At 38.6% G+C, this 18,520-nt stretch overlaps 2 protein-coding genes across 2 annotated transcripts; both read right to left on the bottom strand.

Moving 5' to 3' along the window:
• Positions 1–606: 606 nt before the first annotated feature.
• On the bottom strand, positions 607–5,949 carry LOC108267378 (heat shock factor protein 5-like). The gene is made up of 6 exons (XM_017471408.3): positions 5,851–5,949; positions 4,204–4,724; positions 3,688–3,963; positions 3,360–3,451; positions 3,013–3,156; positions 607–1,633 (listed from the first exon to the last, which is right to left on the bottom strand). The coding sequence occupies exons 2-6, from the start codon at positions 4,697–4,699 to the stop codon at positions 1,580–1,582; spliced, it is 1,062 nt and encodes a 353-aa protein (XP_017326897.1). The 5' UTR covers positions 4,700–4,724; positions 5,851–5,949; the 3' UTR covers positions 607–1,579.
• A 3,880-nt stretch (positions 5,950–9,829) lies between these two features.
• atp6v0b (ATPase H+ transporting V0 subunit b) lies at positions 9,830–16,833 on the bottom strand. The gene is made up of 8 exons (XM_017471413.3): positions 16,569–16,833; positions 14,329–14,377; positions 14,046–14,129; positions 13,386–13,463; positions 13,210–13,279; positions 13,072–13,123; positions 12,761–12,951; positions 9,830–10,225 (listed from the first exon to the last, which is right to left on the bottom strand). The coding sequence occupies exons 1-8, from the start codon at positions 16,636–16,638 to the stop codon at positions 10,199–10,201; spliced, it is 621 nt and encodes a 206-aa protein (XP_017326902.1). The 5' UTR covers positions 16,639–16,833; the 3' UTR covers positions 9,830–10,198.
• Between the last annotated feature and the right edge of the window lie 1,687 nt (positions 16,834–18,520).

Raw genomic sequence — 18,520 nt, 5'->3', positions numbered from 1 at the left:
CCTCATACACTCTTCCGTCATCTAGTGGTTATAAGGAGATATGAACTCAATAGAGCGTATTACTAGATATTCGAATTATATATACCCTGTCCAGGGTGTACCCCGCCTTGTGCCCGATGCTCCCTGGGATAGACTCCAGGTTTCCCCGTGACCCTGAAAAGGATAAGCGGTATAGAAGATGGATGAATTATATATTTTTATTCTTATGCAACATTTATTATAAATACCATGCATGTTTTGCCAATCCAAATTATAAATGATAAACATTATAAACATAATAATTTTTATTATATATACATATAATTTTATATTATATATACACAATACCTTACAGTTACAGTCCATGTTCTGTGTATTTATTGTTTTGCACTCATCTCACACTGTTGTGCAACAATTATTGGCACCCTTTTAGTTAATACTTTGTGCTACCTTGCTTTGCCAAGATAACAGCTCTGAGTCTTCTATAATGCCTGATGAGGTTGGAGAATACATGGCAAGGGATCTGAGAACATTCCTCCATACAGAATCTCTCCAAATTAGAGATCGACCAATAACCGATATGCAGAACCAATATTTATTTATTGTTTTACTTTTGTATTTGACACAATGATAACAACACCACTGAACTGAACAAACCATTTTATTTATAACATTTTTGTCTATTTCACTTCCTCCTTGCATTCAAAAAAACCTCTTATTTATACAACAATAAATAGAGGGGTCTGAAAGAGTGCAAAAAACAAAATAATAAAAGCTTTGATGAGGTAAACTGAGGTAAATGAGGTAAATTGATATGGGCACAGATGTGGACATCCCGTATTATCAAGGCACGTGAACGCGGCCAAGCTGCTAATAATAGGTCCTTCTTTACCTCCAGAGAGCTCCAAGAGCTGGCATCAAGATAAATTACTGGAATGCTTTGAAATAAATGTAACCTTTGCATCTTACTTCAGTAAACAAAAACACCGGGGGGTTGGAGAAAAAAAATATTAAAAATCCCCAAAGACACTCAAATACAGTAGGAGAAATATGGAATGTTAAACATCCTCATGCCTCACATAGTTTTAAGATACTCTTATAAACACTAGATTTATACATCCTCTCATTCAGAACCAAAACACAGCGGAAGCGTGTCCTGGTGCCAATGCAAGAATGCACGATATTCCAAAGGATCCAGAATTGTTCGGACTATAGGATTTACAATAGATCTGGCTTAAATGTGTCTCCGTAACCACGGAATAATAAACGCCTCAGACAGCCATACTACACACAAATTTCAAACATGTCATACTTTTTTGTGTATGTGTTGTACAGAACAGCAAATCACAGCAAGCTACACCGCTCTAGAGAAGTTCAAAACGTTCATCAAAAATACCTCGTAATCTTTCAGGGAGTTTAGACCTCTGAAATTTACTGATCATTAAGGATCATTTGCTACCTATTTTCTGTTATATCGTATCAAAGGAATATACCTGGAAAGTGATAATAATCAACTCATGTTGCTGTCATGTGAATCATTGTCAGGAAAAGGATTAAAGGCAACATTTCCAGTCATTACACTCGAAATAAAATGTGCTCCCTAGTCAAGCTGTCTTATCAGGTAACTGGTCCCTGCGGCAACTTCAACTTCAGCCTGAATAAATAAAATATATAGAAAAGACCAACATTAATACATACAGTAGGGTGCGTCTCAATCAGCTCCCTAGATCCCTAGGTGGTGAATCAGTATATGGTGTACATGAGCTCGGGTACTGGTAAAGACCCTGACTCACTACACATTAGGACACTGATGACTCAACTTCCGGTAACATGATTATGTACTTGCGTTGTAAAACATCACCACTGGCACTTATATGGCATATTAATTTGTCTGTCATGGTACTTCAAGTAGGATCGTAGACTAGTTAGTAGATTTTTAAAAAATCATTAAAGACGTTAGACTCAAATAAACAATATATAGAACATCAAATAAAGTTAAAAATCGCTAATGTAAGTAATCATTTGAGATCTACAACAAGTGTTCGTCCGCCACATTGTTCGATCTGAGAGGCTTCTGAAAACATGACGTCATTTTCAGTATGGGAAAATAGTGAACATCTATGCTCCTTGGTTTTCGTGGTGCATTGTGGGATTTTTAGGGAGTGAACGTCCCAGTGCACACTGGTAGGATTTCTCAATTGAGACAGCCCTTCAAATGGTCCAATCCCTGATCAGTGTCCTGTCTACTGAACTATGGAGCTGATTGAGATGCACCCATAAACTCAAATCCATTACCTCACAAACAAGTCTATAAACTTCTGATTGCAAATTCATGACAAAAAAAAAAGTTTTGTTCAGTCATGTGCTGATTATTTTAAAACAGGCGCAAGAACAGAAATAAGGAATGAATATAATGAATAATATGGATTAACAATGGTGGCTACACACTGATTTACAGCGCAAACATTTTATGGTTACGCTATGGTGACAGAGTTTTTCCGTACCGAATTCAGTTTTCCTGAAAGTCTATTCAAAATTGCATAAAATATGCAAATAAACAGTTTTTTGTTGTTGTTGTTGTTTTTTGTTTGTTTTTTTGCATTTTGGTGCATCACGACAGTTGAGTATTAAAAAACAACAGGACTTAACAGTGTGTGGTAGAAATGCTAAATGTTATGTTATGATTGTTATGATTTCTGATGAGTTTGATATGAGAACGTGAGATTTAAACCACATACAGTGCCCTCCATTAATATTGGCACCCTTGGTAAATATGAGCAAAGAAGGCTGAACAAAAGATCAAAAGTTTAAACAATAAAGACAATTTTTCACACATTTTCACAGCCTTCTTTGCTCATATTTACCAAGGGTGCCATTATTATTGGAGGGCACTGTATGTTCTTGAACCGTGTAAACAGTTTTTGGTCCTGGATTCAGACTATTGGACCTTATGGTACTACGGCAGCACTGACTACACTGTAAGCACAGATACACACTCGGGGCTGTTCTTGATGGGAAATCGTCTAATCTGACCTGTATTTCATCCGCCAGTTTGAATATAGTGTCCAGGTCCACTTTCTCTTTGTCTTTCATGTCACTCGTCCTGGACTCTGGAACATCACCTGCTTTCCAGTATGGATCCTGATCAATCGGATGAGCGTATCTCACTGAGTGGTCCTGAGGAATGAGTGGAAACATTCATATTAATATTATTTACACATCTAGGTTCTACTTTTAACTGTTTGACCTCCCAGCATTCCCTTCATACTGCAACATGTACCATCAAACCTTAACATGCCTACACTGGCTAAAATAACGACACTAGCCATTTTTAGTGATCAGAACAGTACATGAACTTAAAAAGGTTTCTCAGTTCTCACAGGGTAATAGCCACAAGGAGAGTAGGAAGCAGCTGGTTGTTGAAAGCATGGCACTTTTGAATCCAAGACGTCTGGGCTACAGCGCTGATACACTGGGGGTGGGAAACATTGAAGGTTAATAAACGAAGATTAATAAACGCCAACACTGAAATTGTGAAACAATGGATTGGGCTTCATCCTAAATTGCATACAATTAAACTACACGTCAGAATAATGCTCTATACTACAGTATTTACTAAAGTAGCGTGCAAATCGAATGCTTATACTAATTAAGGCTGAGCTATTATAACTATTATAAAGAGGACAAAATGTATTAAATCATCATCACCTGGTGTGTGAAACCCGTGCTGTGAGTGATGAGGTTTGACGCCCTGCTGCATGTGCATGACGCTGGAGGGATGTGCACTCGACGAGTCCACTGGGAAGTGGTGAGACACAGGGACAGGCACAGCGTCGTTAGTGTTTAATGTAACTGGAGAAGGATCACCATGGCCCACTACAAATGCTTGGGAGGATTTGGACGTTCTGTCGCAGTCCTTCTCCTGCTGAGGGCCATTACAGGGAAGGTGGTAAGGGGTTCCCTGATGTCCAAGCAAGACTGAACCTGAACAGATAGACAAGTCAAGTATTAATAAACTAAAACTACAGATGATGACCGAGGCCACAAAGTTATCCAGCTGGCACTGTACTAGCAAAATGACGTACGCTTTCTCTTTATATTTGTCTATTTTCTCTTTTTTCTACACATTCCTATATAAAGTTAGATAAAGTTGTTACTGAAATGAATGAATGAATGAATATATTCTGTCTATTCGTTTGATCTGCTTGTTGAAACACTACCAACCTGTTTTCATTAAGCCAGAGGTTTCCTGTGGCGAATTCAGCATCATATGATGGAAATGTTTTGATTTCCTGCTGGTCACCTCTCTCCCGGTGAGCTTGGCCTTGTTGAGAGGCGTGAGTCGCTTTAGTTTGACTAGAAGCTCAGGCTTATCCCGTTTGAAGAACGGGTTGTGAAAGTGGTGCAGCTGGGCCTTAATGGATGAGATGTCGGGTTGCTTGTCTGAGACGTCACGGTCTATCCGTTCTTTTCTGAAACCGTAGAGGTTCAGCTGGCGAATGAAACTGACGAAATCTGTCGTTCTGAAGTACTCAGACAAATGCCTGGGTTGGGACAATAGCACTTCAGCTTCGAAGGCTTGCTGATGGACAAGTATTCCTTCCCCACTGGCGTCCCACCAGATTGAGCGAATCTGTGGATCGTTCACCAAACGCCACAACTTGGCAGGGAACTGGTTGGGGTTGATCAAGGTGACAAAAGTTGCTTCATCGATTTCCATGCCAGCTAAAAAGATTTGTAGCTAGCTGGGTGAAGGAAAAGGAGACTGAATGTAACAATTACTCTCTAGCACTAACTAGACAGTAGGTGGCTAGCTAACACATAACACATTCATCTTCAGTAACAGCTGAAAATCACTAACAATAACAAGCTATAGCATTAATGTTATCAAAATTTACCATTAGAGTTGTCAAGCAACCTGACCATAGCCTAAATATTCAAACAAAAACAGACCCAAAATAATTTCTAAGTGCTACATGATCACGTGTGAAATATTTCTTATATATCGAGCGTTTAAATTCAGGAGACTGGGCAGGTGGAGGAGCCGGAGAAATTCATGAATATCCAATGAGCTCGCATGGATTTATCCAATCAGAGTAACCCGTGCCTGTGACGTCGTCCGATCCCAAACTAAAGTCCTGGTGCGTATTAACGTGTATCAGAAAATAGTGATGACGCCATTCGGCATATTTTGTAGGAGAAACGGTGAACGTTTAGGTCAGTAGTGGCAAACATACCGCCTGCGGGGTCTCTGTTATTCCTCTAGCAGGAAAAAAATGCTTTAGGCCATAAATTATGACAAAATGTGCTAATGTATAACTCTTCTTTAGCAAACCAAAAATGTGAAGCTGTGGCCCTGTGTCTCTCCAGCAAATTTAGAGCTTTCACAGCAATGGGGTGAACACGTGTTAAATAACAACTGTAATGTTGTTGTTGATGTTTTATAAATAATTTTAACGAAATGTGTTTTTATTGTATTACGTATTATTTTAGTGTGTATTGATCCCCCACTTTAATATAAAAGTCAGTTCCAGGTTCCAGGTTGGAACAATATGGTAAACCCAAACATTTTAATTGAATTGCAGTCTGTTTTTCTTTTGATGTTTATGTGTGTAGGCTCATCACTCAGGTATGATTATATCAACCTATGACAAAACAATGCTGTGCTGTACTTTTAACTTTTCAGTGGATATTACAGAAATTCCCGAGTTCATAACAGACTGTCATGATTGATTGAGAAATCTAAAATGTATATCCATCCATTTTCTATACCGCTTGTGGTTCAGCACAAGCGCTTCAGAGCGCTCTCATTATTCTATCCTGCTTTATTCTATCCTGTATTAACCATCTTTCTGTAATAAACCTTTTTACCTTCAGAGGACTTCAGAGGTCTGCGAGTGTTGTCTAATTTCTACGACAATCTGGCGGCTCCTGGCTGGGCTGCGTGAGTCTTTCAGCTTTTCTGGACAACTGTGGCCTTACCACTGAGTGGTAGGAATCATCAAGAATTTAGAATTTAGAATTTAGAATTAGAATTTTATGAAGTTATTGTGTATTGCTGTCATAGTGTATTACTGTGATTGTGTATTGCTGTCATAGTGTATTACTGTCTGTGTGGAAGGGAGTCAATGATATAAGACATGTGCGCATTACATTGAGAGAGAAGTATTACATGGAGCGATTTCTTATAAGAAGTTCCAGGAACTTTACTTCTGCGACAGCAGAAATATTGGTGTTTCTTAGATCCCAGCTTCAAAACTAAGATATATACCGACAGGTATATATATATATATATATATATATATATATATATATATATATATATATATATATATATATATATATATATATATATATATATATAGCGAGAGAGAGAGAGAGAGAGAGAGAGAGATAATAAGGGTGAAATTATTTGCTAATGGAAAGAGTCCAGTTCGAGCATTAAATATGTAAAGAGAGTACTTTTGAAGAGGTGCATTATTTTTGCGGTGGGTTATCATCAAGTGGCATGCCCCATTGACTTATTCCACCATATCAGCGGTACATAATACATTTGGCAAATTTAACACACAAGTACATTTTACTGAGATAAAAATATATTATAATAATAATAAAAATAAATTATTTTTTAAAAAAAGAAGGGAAGAGAAAACTGTAAGTCCTAAAGAAAAAAAATATGGGTAAAACATGTAGCAAAGCACATCCTGTGACACATACTATGGTATGTACATGGTGTTCATATGTTGGTCCTAATATCACATTTATGTGAGTGAACTACGGAGAAGGCTGTCTGAACCACACTGTAAACTTGGATAAGTTGAATGTACTTAAAAATTTGAGGAAAGTGGTTGCCTTAAAAAAAATTAAGTAATGTTTACTCGATAACTTAAGTGAACTTAACTTAAACATTCCAGCCCTTCCAACAATTATAAATAAAATAAAAAATAAATAAATATCAAAAATGTAAAAGGTGTGCTTCATGCCTGACACCTAGATGAACACTTTACAGTCTTCTTTATGACTGTACATCATTCCCTTCAAATGCTATTGAGTACGTGATTTGGGACACAAGTCTAGTATTTACTCTCTGAAGCGTTTTCTGAACAGAAGTAACGTAATGAGTAAACATGTGCCGTGCGCAGACCGACTAATCGATACTGAAATTCGTTGACAACGATTTTCATAATCGATCATTATCGATTTTATCGATTAGTTGTTGATTAGTTGCTCTACTTGAAACCCTTCCAAACAGCTTGTGGTGATGTAGGTGACTTTGGATTGTAGTTTTGGAGACTTTCTGACCCCAAGACACAACTAACTTCTGCAGTTCTCCAGCTGTGATCCTTGGAGATATTTTATCCACTCAAACCGTCCTTTTCACAGTGTGTTGAGACGATATAGACACGCGTCCTCTTCCAGGTCGACTCATAACATTTTCAGTTGACTGGAATTTCTTAATTATTGCCCTGATGGTGGAAATGGGTATTTTCAATGCTTGTGCCATTTTCTTATAGCCACTTCCCATTTTGTGAAGATCAACAACTTTTTGCTGCACATCACAGCTATATTCCTTGGTCTCACCCAGTTATGAATGACTAAGAGAATTTGGCCTGTGTTACACCTCATATTTATACCCCTGTGAAACAGGAAGTCATGGATGAACAATTTCCTGTTCATAGTCACCCAGGTGTACTAAAAAATTTAAAATGTCAATGGGAATACCAAGGATATCAATATTAGTGGAGGACATTGTATTTTTGAAGTTTGTTATCTTACTTGTTATCATTACTATAGGCTACTATCTAGTGATTTTTTAAAGTAACCTCATAGTAGGAAGCTGAGAGCCAACAATTCATCCAGCATGCAGTCTAGCAGCTTGTTTTGAGCAGTTTCAGACAGCACCAAGGTGCACACACCATCGACTCCATAATCCCACTTTCCCTCTCCCATTCTTTGCAATACATCTTAAAAAAAAAAGAGAAGTTGTTCTGTACATGCTACACAAACTGCACTTTTATTTACTATAAAACAAGACCATGAGGCCACATCAACCGTCCTCTCGATCACGTGGCAGCGTGATTCCTGCCCCAGCGGTCTTGTGTCCGTTATATTCTCCAGACCATCCTTAAAGAGAAAGTGACATAACACTGAAGGATACACAGAAATAAAGGTGTCTACATTTAGTGCCTGTTAACCTGTTAACAGAGACACTGACACAGGAACAAACGTTGGACATCAGGACAGGATGTATTTGATGTATTTATTTGTTCGAGGAAGTCAACAGCATCCACTTTTTTTTTTTTTTACATTTCAAAAACAGTGAAGAAAAAAAAAAAAAAAAAATCACCACAGGAACATACACACAAAATCACTGGATGCCTGGTCAAAGAGAGAATCAAGAATTACAAGTGGACATTTGGGCACAGATGTGGACATCCCGTATTAGCAAGGCACGTGAACGCGGCCAAGCTGCTAATAATAGGTCCTTCTTTACCTCCAGAGAGCTCCAAGAGCTGGCATCAAGATAAATTACTGGAATGCTTTGAAATAAATGTGTATGTTTTTTTTTTTGTAAAAGATTGTGGCTTCCGGTGTGATTGGAAAAAATCTCTACAGGATCACACGTATTAAAGCTGATCATTAACTGGCAAGATGTACGAGATGTCTCGGAGCATTGAACGTATTAAAATGCGCTGGAAGTTGGGGTTTAGGTCATCCGTTAGAAGCTAGAATTCACCCAAGTGCTTTGTATTGCATGTACAGGACTACACGGATACATTGTCATCATTATTATTACAGAAAGAAACAATGAAAAACCACAAAACGTACAATCAAGAGCTGTAACTCTCTAAAGAAAGAGCCGTAACTGCATGCAACGTTTTTCACCAAAGGTCTATTAAAGCTATCTGACTTGCAGTGACAACCATCACGGCAAGCTTATCTCTTTAGTGGAGTACCTACATAGCAAAGAGTTACAGGGGATGAACATGGAACTCTAAATATAGTTACCTTTGCATCTTACTTCAGTAAACAAAAACACCGGGGGGTTGGAGAAAAAAAATATTAAAAATCCCCAAAGACGCTGAAATACAGTAGGAGAAATATGGAATGTTAAACATCCTCATGCCTCACATAGTTTTAAGATACTCTTATAAACACTAGATTTATACATCCTCTCATTCAGAACCAAAACACAGCGGAAGCGTGTCCTGGTGCCAATGCACATACAAAAACACTGGGCATTAATATCAAATTAACAGATTGGGAGTAATGGCGGATTAGCCGTGTCCTCGTCTATCGATGGCTTCACAGATGAATGAACACACACACACACACACACACACACACTAGAATGAACAATATTCAAAAGGATCCAGAGTTGTTCGGACTATAGGATTTACAATAGATCTGACTTAAACGTGTCTCCATAACCACGGAATAATGAACACCTCGGACAACCATACTACATACAAATTTCAAACATTTCATTGTTTGTTTTTACTTTTTTGTGTGTGTTGTACAGAACAGCAAATCACAGCAAGCTACACCGCTCAAGAGAAGTTCAAAACGTTCACCAAAATTACCGAGTAACCTTTCAGGGAGTTTAGACGTCTGAAGAGGTGACTGGGGTCCAGTCTTCGCAATGTTAGGATTCTACTCTACAGAATCTTATATATATATATATATATATATATATATATATATATTTATATATATATATTTATATATATATATATATATATATATATATATATATATATATATATATATATATATATATATATATATATATATATATATATATATATATATATATATATATATATATATATATATATATATATATATATTTACACATGTATTCATACAGTTGAAATAAAATAGCCTCCAGGAATCAATACAACTGTTATACATCTTCAAGATGATCTAGGGCCAACATCACACCTGTTGAAGAGATCTCTTCTTCTGAGGTTCATGTATCTGTAACGTGTCTTAAAAGATCTGTGTTTGACTAAAACATGCATTCCTTTAAGACAAAGCGGTGCGAATGTTTCACTCTTCGGTAAACGACGGTTAAAAACAGACACAGGGGGAAAAACAAAACAAAACAAAAGAGAGCAAGAAAACACATTTAAATAATTTACTATGTATTTACATAGTCAGGCTGTGTATCCAACACAGCATCGTTCTTCTTTGTTGTTCGTCTTGAAGACTGCGTCTAATCTCCCATTTTTACTTTCGATGTCTGGGGGGGGGGGGACAAAAAAACAAAAAAAAATCATGTCAGACAATATTAATATTGAAGAAAACAACTGGTGGGAGGATTCAATTCATCAGCTGCACTTGAGGAGTAAGCAGACGGAACGTCATGTAGTCCGTCTCCATTTGTTTCATTTGCAGTAGCGTTACAACTACACACATCAGATCAGGCTCCAGGGTCGGACTAATAAATTCTCATCATGCCACATGTCAAATTTTTTAGTGTGGCCAAATGGAGAACTAATATGGAGCTTGTTGTTGCACACGTTTTCATTATATTAGTTTTAACTTACTGTATATGGAAGTATAGGATACGTCATGTCTTTTTTTTATCCCTTCATATAAAAAAAGAAAACACATTTTTGCATACATTTAACTCATTTCCATTTCCTGATCATGCAAAAAAGTTGGCGGGTATGATTTTGTGGATTACCTAGAGGCGAACATGAACGTGCATCAAGTAATAAAACAGAAAAAACCCTCAAAGCACGACAAAAGTCTACTGTGGATGATAATTAGCAGCGCCTCATATTTTTGTGAGACATTCCTAGCATGATAATGTCACATACCAAACTCAATTACAATAAATAGGAAACCCCTCAGAATTTTGCAACAAAGGGGGAAGAGGAAGAAAAAAAAAAGGAACATGTTGGTTTCAGGAAGACAGTCATAACGCATTTCCTCTTCCTGTATGCAGGAAAGGTGTTTAGGGGCGTTTTCTGACCTAGAGATCTGGGTTTTGTTCCGAAACGGGGACGTAAATTATTACAATGTTGCTTTTTCTCCTTGTCTTGGTTCGTTTTCACAAAGCAACATTCCAAAGAGGATCAAAATGTGTCCTGCAAGTCACATGTGAGTAAACGGTCCTCTCAGTCGTTAGACCCCAGGGATCGTCCATCAAGATGGAGAGACAGCAGCTCTGCAAGCTTATTGTGATTATTTTTTAGCTGTAGTTATTATTATTATTATTATTATTATTATTATTATTGTTAAGCTAATTTAGTTATGTAAAAAAAAAAATGTACACCCCAATGGAAATTGTTATTTTTGGACATATCTGGACAATCGAACATTTGATCCTCTTTGAAATAGTGAATATTAATAAAGGTGATACACTATCAAATGACATAAAATTTACATTTTAAATTTAAAAAAAAAATGGATCAATCACATGGGAAAAGTAAGTACACCCCTACATTTTACACACATTTAAATCCATAAAATTGGAATGAGCTGTTGAAGATTGGGTTCCAGTGATTAGAACCTGCTTATGGAGTGCAGGTGGAATCGGTCTTATTTATACCCCTCTCATATCTAGTGTCTGGTGTTCCCTTTGTTATTGAGGTGTGTGGTGTCATCATACCAAGAGCTAAAGAGTTCTGTAAGGCCTTCAGAAAAAAGGTTGTGTCTGAGTCTGGCAAGGGATTTAAAAAGATCAGAGACAGCTTTTCAGGAGAAGCACCGCATACCAACTGTGAAGCATGGTGGTGGAAATGTTATGGTTTGGGGTTGCGTCACTGTCTCAGGGACTGGACAGCTTGCATTCCTTGATTCAACTCTGAATTCTGCATCATAAAGAGAGCTTGAAGATCGTGTGAGGCCATCTGTCTGAAAGTTGAACCGAAAGTGGACCTTTCAACAGGATAATGATCCTCTGCACACTAGCAATTCCTCCAAGGAATGTCTCAAAAAGAAGAAATGGAGGGTTATGGAATGGCCTAGTCAAAGCCCGGATTTGAAATGTTGTGGGGGGGTGTAGTTGAAACAGGCAGTACATGCAAGAAAACCCTCAAACATCTTACAACTGAAAGAATATTGCATGGAAGAGTGGAAGCCTGGTGGACAATTATGCAAAACGCCTATAAGAAGTTATTTCTGCTAAAGGGGACAATACAAGCTTCTGAGGCTAAGCGTGTACTTACTTTTCCCACACAAGATCACCACATCTATTGATATTTTTGTTGAATAAATGATTGGAAAAGCTCATTTTCCTTGTGGTTTTGTTCAAGTACATCAACTTTATTAACAAGCGCTGTTTCAAAGAGGATCAAATGTTCGCTTGTCCAAGAACAATTTCCATGGGGTGTACATTTTTTAATAATTTTTTTTTTTTACACGAGTGTATATGTTCCACTGAGCTATTAAAGCCCATCTGCTTGAGATGCTCACTGAACACCTGGTAAAACTATTTTTAAGCGTTTTTGAAAGTCGTTACAAATACATTTTTAACGTAATGCACTTCCCATCATGCACTGCTATACAGATCGGTCCTTTGTGTCGTATTGCTTTAACAGCACAAGCAAACTTCTCCAGAGTTCGTTTGCAATTGTTTTGGTGCAGATCCAAGTGCAAATGCCATGTTCGTATACGTCTAAACGAACCGAACCTAGTGAGAAAACGCACCATGGTTCCGAAACAAACGCTTCAAACAAGGCAGGTGTGAAAATGCCCTTAGTGTCATTATCATTATGCAATATAATACTCTCTCATGACGATACATAAAGTGGGAAGAATTACACACCTGCAAAATGGCTACAATGACTCCAAACAGCCCGATGGCACTGCCAAAGATTTCCACAATGAGAATCTTAACAAAGAGGCTGGCGTTCTGGGCATCAGCCAAAGCCGCCCCACTGCCCACGATGCCAACGCAGATGCCACAGAAGAGATTGGAAAAGCCAACAGTGAGACCCGCCCCGAACATGGAGTAGCCTGGAAATACGACATCATAAAATGCTTTAACCAACTTAATGAACAGAACCAATTTTCCAAATTTCAGAAATGAAGTTTAAATCAAATCTAAATCTCCTTTTCATTTGGGCCTTTTTATACCTGCTTGGTAGTTCCTGGCTCCAATTGTCTCTGGAGTTGTGCCACTGAAAGTCTAGGGCACAGAAGGAAGTTTAGAAGAACCAATTATTAAAATACTTACAAAAACAGAAATAAACCAGTCAACTTTTAAAAGCTCACCTCCGCCATGTTACTTATGACAATTGCCATGATGATCCCATAAATGGCAACAGCTTCACAAAAGATTATACTGCAGCGCAAAGGTCATAACACAATGTCAGCAATATTCACATCAAATGAATGAACCAAAAATAAATAAAAAAAATTTAAAAAGACAGAATGCAGATAGAACAAACCTGACGAGGTTTTTGGTCTTAATTCTCGGGGCCTTGACTCCTCCTCCAATGATGCTGGAGCCAGTTATATAAATTCCCCTGCAGAGATGAGAACATACAACAGGCTTAATACTAATAACTATATACTAATAGAAACCAACCAGGACAGCCAGGAACCTTGGGGTGACATTTGAGGACCACTTGACCTTCACAGACCACATTTCAACAAATGCACCGTCCTGTAGGTTCATTCTGTACCACAACATTAAGAAAATCCGACCCTCTCTCACTGATCATGCCATACAGCTAATAGTCCATGTTTACATCACTTTCAGGAATGTCCGATGATCTCTCCTCCACTTAGTAGTTCTCCATTTATACTACTAAAGAAAGCAAAACGGGACCTTCACAAACGTGAAAATGAGCAAACATGCTAAACTTTATCATAGCAACTGTATAAGAAACCGGGTTATAATGCCAGATTCCCTGGCATAACCTCCTTTTTGGTGAGTAATGTAGCAGACCTTTGGCACGTGTACACTTTTATGAAAAGGCATTCAGAAGTTAAGGCAAATACGGGCATTTCAGCTTTTTCCACATCGTAAAATCCCCCCCCTGACCTCAGTGTGAGCCGTTCTCTTGTGAAAGAAGGAGAAAAGAGGAAACAGCATAAGCTCTTACCAAGCCGCTCCAACAACAGACAGCGAGATGGCCAGGCCGATTCCAAGGTTGGCCCACATATACGGGGACGTCTCCGTTAAAAACCTGCCAAAAGAGACGCAAAGATTTTAAAGCGCAGAGAGATTACGCAAGATCCCAAATTATACCGATTCTTGTATTCTTGATCAGACTGACCTCATAAGGGATATACATATGAATAAAGGTCAACTTTGAGAGACTAGAGAAAGGAAACGTATTCTCTTGGAAAATACCAACGATTTAAATATTCACACTCGGCACTCACCATGCCACGTCGAACCGGAACCCAAGGTCAAAGATGGTATAACAGATTCCTGAAGAGAAACGTGAAAAATAGATTCGATTAGGCACAACAGAATCTGAAGGAAGCACACACATTCAGACCAGATCATAAAATAATTAAGGCGGGACGGTTCAAGACGAACGCAATCTAACCAATATGTCTTTCTGCATTAAGAAGCAGAAACAACGTTAAAGAAATTGAACGTCTTCCACAAGTAAAAAGAGGCCCGTGACAGTGTGTGCTCCGTTGAGGATGTGTGTGATAACTCACGCTCATGTGAGAATGGTTCGTTCCTCATTTAGCCCAGGTTACAAAGACTAGAAAGACTTCAAATGCTTAACAGCTATGAATGACTAATAAATTAAAATACTCTAATTTAACCGAGCAGACAATTTGTATTTCTCTCTTTTGAACTATTTTTTTTAATGATTGGAATTTTTTAAATCAGTTTTTCCTTTTTCCATGAAACACTGATATTTTGCAAAAGGTGAATAAAGACACATGGTCGCGGGTTTGACCCTGAACTCAGGTTACATCCTGTGTGACGTTTCTTTGTGGGTTTCCTCTGGATTCTCCTCCTTTCTCTGGATTTTCTGGACTCCCCTTAACATGTGGTTCTGTATTGTGCCCGAATAAATGTGTCATTTAATACATACTTTGCGTACGGTAATATTCTATTAATTGAAAATGATGCATCGTTTGTCTCGTTAAAATTACAACAAAGGTTTCTGTCTTGGATTCTTACATCTCGCTTGTTACAGGCGTTTATCGAAGTCTCTCCTGTCACGCCTGAATCTGACTTCATCATAATCGAGCACTATGTAGTGGCTAGAGTGGCGATATTTTACATTCTTAAATAGGGTCAGTGAACAGGAAAGGCGTTTGGATTACGGCCTGACCGTGTATTTGTACAGGGCTTCGATAATATGACGTTAGTCCTGTGTGAAGGCGAGTAGAAGACGGCACCCGTGTCGAGGCGGCAGAGGAAAAGCAAGCTCAGGAAAGTAAAGTGAGCCGAATTGTAGCGTCCAGTGGAAAAGTGGCTTAAATTCCCCCTAGGTGTGAACGAGCGTGTATATAGCATCCCATCCATTCCTGCCTCACACCCACAATTCTTAGGCTAGACCCCAGATCCACCGTGACCCTGACCAGAAAGATGAATGAACGAATAAAAGTCTCACTGTATTAATTTCAGTATACGCTCCACTCTTTTATTAGCAAAACTCATACTGTAATTCATATTGTGCATCATTCCTCAGTGGAACGGCAGAATGAATAAACTGATAAACTGACGAAAGAATGAGTACCGTGATGTTTTGGACATATTGAGCAGGAATATGAATAGTTATGTTATACTAAAGTAGGAAAAAGGGGAAGGTGCAGACTACTGGTGCGCTAATATTTACTGGAAAAAAAACAGTAGGAAATGAACAGTTGGAAAATTCGTGAGTCTCAGTGTCATGATTAAAACCTGTCCAACAAAAACAAGAAGTCACTGCCCTTTATGATACATACATACATACATACATACATATACACATACATAACATTTATTCATTTAGCAGATGCTTTCATCCAAAGCGACTTACAAATGAGGAAATACAAGCAAAGTGAAGAAAGTACAAGTAGTGCTACCATGCAAGATTTATAATTGTTGAGATATATAGATAGGTGTGTGTGTGTGTGTGTGTGTGTGTATATATGTGTATGTAGATACATGTATGTATAGATAACACACACACATTATAGTTATATAGATATCTCACGGAAATAGTGAGAATTCGCAAATTAAAAAAAATAAAACTTAGCATTAATCCGATGTAAACATTGCCGTTAAGGCCGATACTCTCTATAACAGCGCCACCGCTAACTAGCCGTTAGGTTAGCAGCTACTTAGCACTGTATGTAGTAAGTGGTGAGTTAGAGCTCCCTAAAGTACAAATTACAATCCTCAGCCATCTTTAACAGCATTTACTCAGCAGTATCTCCATTTTTATGTCGATGAAGTCTACCTGCGCTGCGTGACACACGCCATTAACCTGACCAGCTGCTCCGCTCGCTAGCTATTACATTAGCAATGCTAACCGTGGACAGACACATCTACCTTATCAGGAAACCCACGAATCTTATGAACAAACGTTTTCACGCCATTCATCAAGAATTGATGGAAGATGGCGGGAATTATAATAAATAAATAAAGATATCAGTGCACGAGAACATACCGACGATGAGGATGGTGCTCCAGAAGGCCAGAGTGACCCCGGTGTAGAGAATTGCGTGGCCGTTCATCATCCACTCGACTAAAAGCGCCAGTTTTGCTACCTAAACGCGCGCCCACGGATTAATCTACAGCCCGATGTGGCTCGAAAGGATTTCGGATTAAAGTTTAAACGAACGAAGCGGCTCGTTTGCTAGCGCTGAACCGGAGGAGCCTGAAAATCCTGCAGCCATCCAGAGAGAGGAAGCGGAGATCAGCTGATCATGTGACGAGCACCACTTTAGCACGTGACTCATCTTCACACGGAAGGCGCGCGCCGCGTTCACCAAGCTGTGTGTTAGTCAGTGCAGTGGTTTTCAAAGTGGGGGCCGCCAGGGGGCGCCCGGGGGGCCTCAACAATTTGGGGTGAAAAATAAATAAATACATGATTCTCACTCTCAGACAACCAACCACACACACACACTCACACACTCACACAATCAATTAGCAATGTAATGTAATGTAAAGATATAAGATGTAATTATTAATAAAAAGGGGGATATATTCAGAACTCTGTATTTTTAATGTGTTTTAAAGACATCTTGCAAAAGGGGGGCCTCGGTCAAATGTTAATGCCATTTGGGGGGCCTTGCCCTGGAAAAGTTTGGGAACCCCTGAGTCAGTGTACTGCTGTGTTCTCCTTTGCATCGTCTCTTTATTTTAGCATGCTGGAACATACAGCTGTTTTTAAAATGACTTCTGCCAACAGGCCCGTCGTGCAAATCGGCCAGGCCCCGGACAACCCATTCAAAATAGTCCCACAAAGAAAAATACACAACCCATCATATGTAAACTGCTGTAATGCATAAGAGAAATAGAAGTCATTTTAATTCAGTTTTCAGCATTGCTTCAAGAACTTTGCTGTACACTACCTTAAGTTAACCAGTCTTTCGCGCTTTCTTTTTTTTTGGTTTTAGATGCAAGAATGAAAGCGACTAATGGAAGATAATCTAATAAGAGAATCTTAACATCCACTATATGGCCAAAAGTATTTGGATACCTGATCATACTGTAATACCCATAAGTTCTTGCTGAACATCCCATTCCAATGTTCAGTTCTTCAACACCAAACTTGGCAGAACATATCTTTGTAGACCTTGCTTTGTGCACACGTGTATTGTCACATGGTGGGCGGCTGTGGATCAGGTGGTAGAGCGGGGTGTCTACTAATCATAGTGTTGGCGGTTTGATTCCCGGCCCACATACTGAAGTGTCCTTGGGCAAGACACTGAACCCCAAGTTGCTCGCGATGGAAAGTTAGCATCTTGCATGGCAGCTCTGCTACCACTGGTATGTGAGTGTGTGTGTGTGCGTGAATGGTTGAATGAGACACAGTGTAAAGCGTTATATAAGTGGAGACCATTCACCATTGTCTAGAGCACTTTACTTTCAGTGAAGGGAAATCTGTAAGCTATGGCATACGAAGACATTCTAGACCAGTGGTTCTCAAACTGGAGGGTTTACAGAAAATAATGATAAGTTCATAAAGCTTAAACACATGTTCACTAACACAATCAGAAATATACCTCAGTGACCTCTATTAGTGAGAAGTAAAACATTTAGTTTCAGTTTTAGATCTGGAAAAAATTTAAACAGAATAACCATATAAATTCTAATGTCGAGTGTTTTCTAGAACATTGTTGAACATGATAGGGATGTAATTGTCACAAAAGCCCAATACCAATCCGGAGGACAGAATGGTCTTCACCCATGCAGTCCAGGTAGGACACCCACAATGTAGTAGTAAAGGAATGTAAAAAAAACAAAAAAACAATGGAGAACTTAAAATTCTTGAGTCTGACTCAAATCACAGCAAGGCCTATCAGATTAGGGGATACATGATACATGACAGCATTTCATACACAAGACAATAAATGCATTATAATGTGTAAAGTTGTACATTCCACTCCTGAACAC

Source organism: Ictalurus punctatus, chromosome 7, assembly GCF_001660625.3.
Source record: "Ictalurus punctatus breed USDA103 chromosome 7, Coco_2.0, whole genome shotgun sequence".
Taxonomy (NCBI): domain Eukaryota; kingdom Metazoa; phylum Chordata; class Actinopteri; order Siluriformes; family Ictaluridae; genus Ictalurus; species Ictalurus punctatus.
The sequence above is the reverse complement of the archived record's forward strand: the minus strand, read 5'-3'. Positions and strand labels throughout refer to the sequence as shown.

Coding starts and splice junctions, on each gene's coding strand:
- LOC108267378 (XM_017471408.3), bottom strand. CDS start 4,699: ATGGAAATCGATGAAGCAACTTTTGTCACCTTGATCAACCCCAACCAG. Junction 3,452..3,687: donor GCACGGGTTTCACACACCAG/GTGATGATGATT, acceptor TCCCACCCCCAG/TGTATCAGCGCTGTAGCCCA. Junction 1,634..3,012: donor AACTGGCGGATGAAATACAG/GTCAGATTAGAC, acceptor TTATTTATTCAG/GCTGAAGTTGAAGTTGCCGC.
- atp6v0b (XM_017471413.3), bottom strand. CDS start 16,638: ATGATGAACGGCCACGCAATTCTCTACACCGGGGTCACTCTGGCCTTC. Junction 13,464..14,045: donor TCTGTTGTTGGAGCGGCTTG/GTAAGAGCTTAT, acceptor TCATCTCTGCAG/GGGAATTTATATAACTGGCT. Junction 13,124..13,209: donor TCATAAGTAACATGGCGGAG/GTGAGCTTTTAA, acceptor TCTGTGCCCTAG/ACTTTCAGTGGCACAACTCC.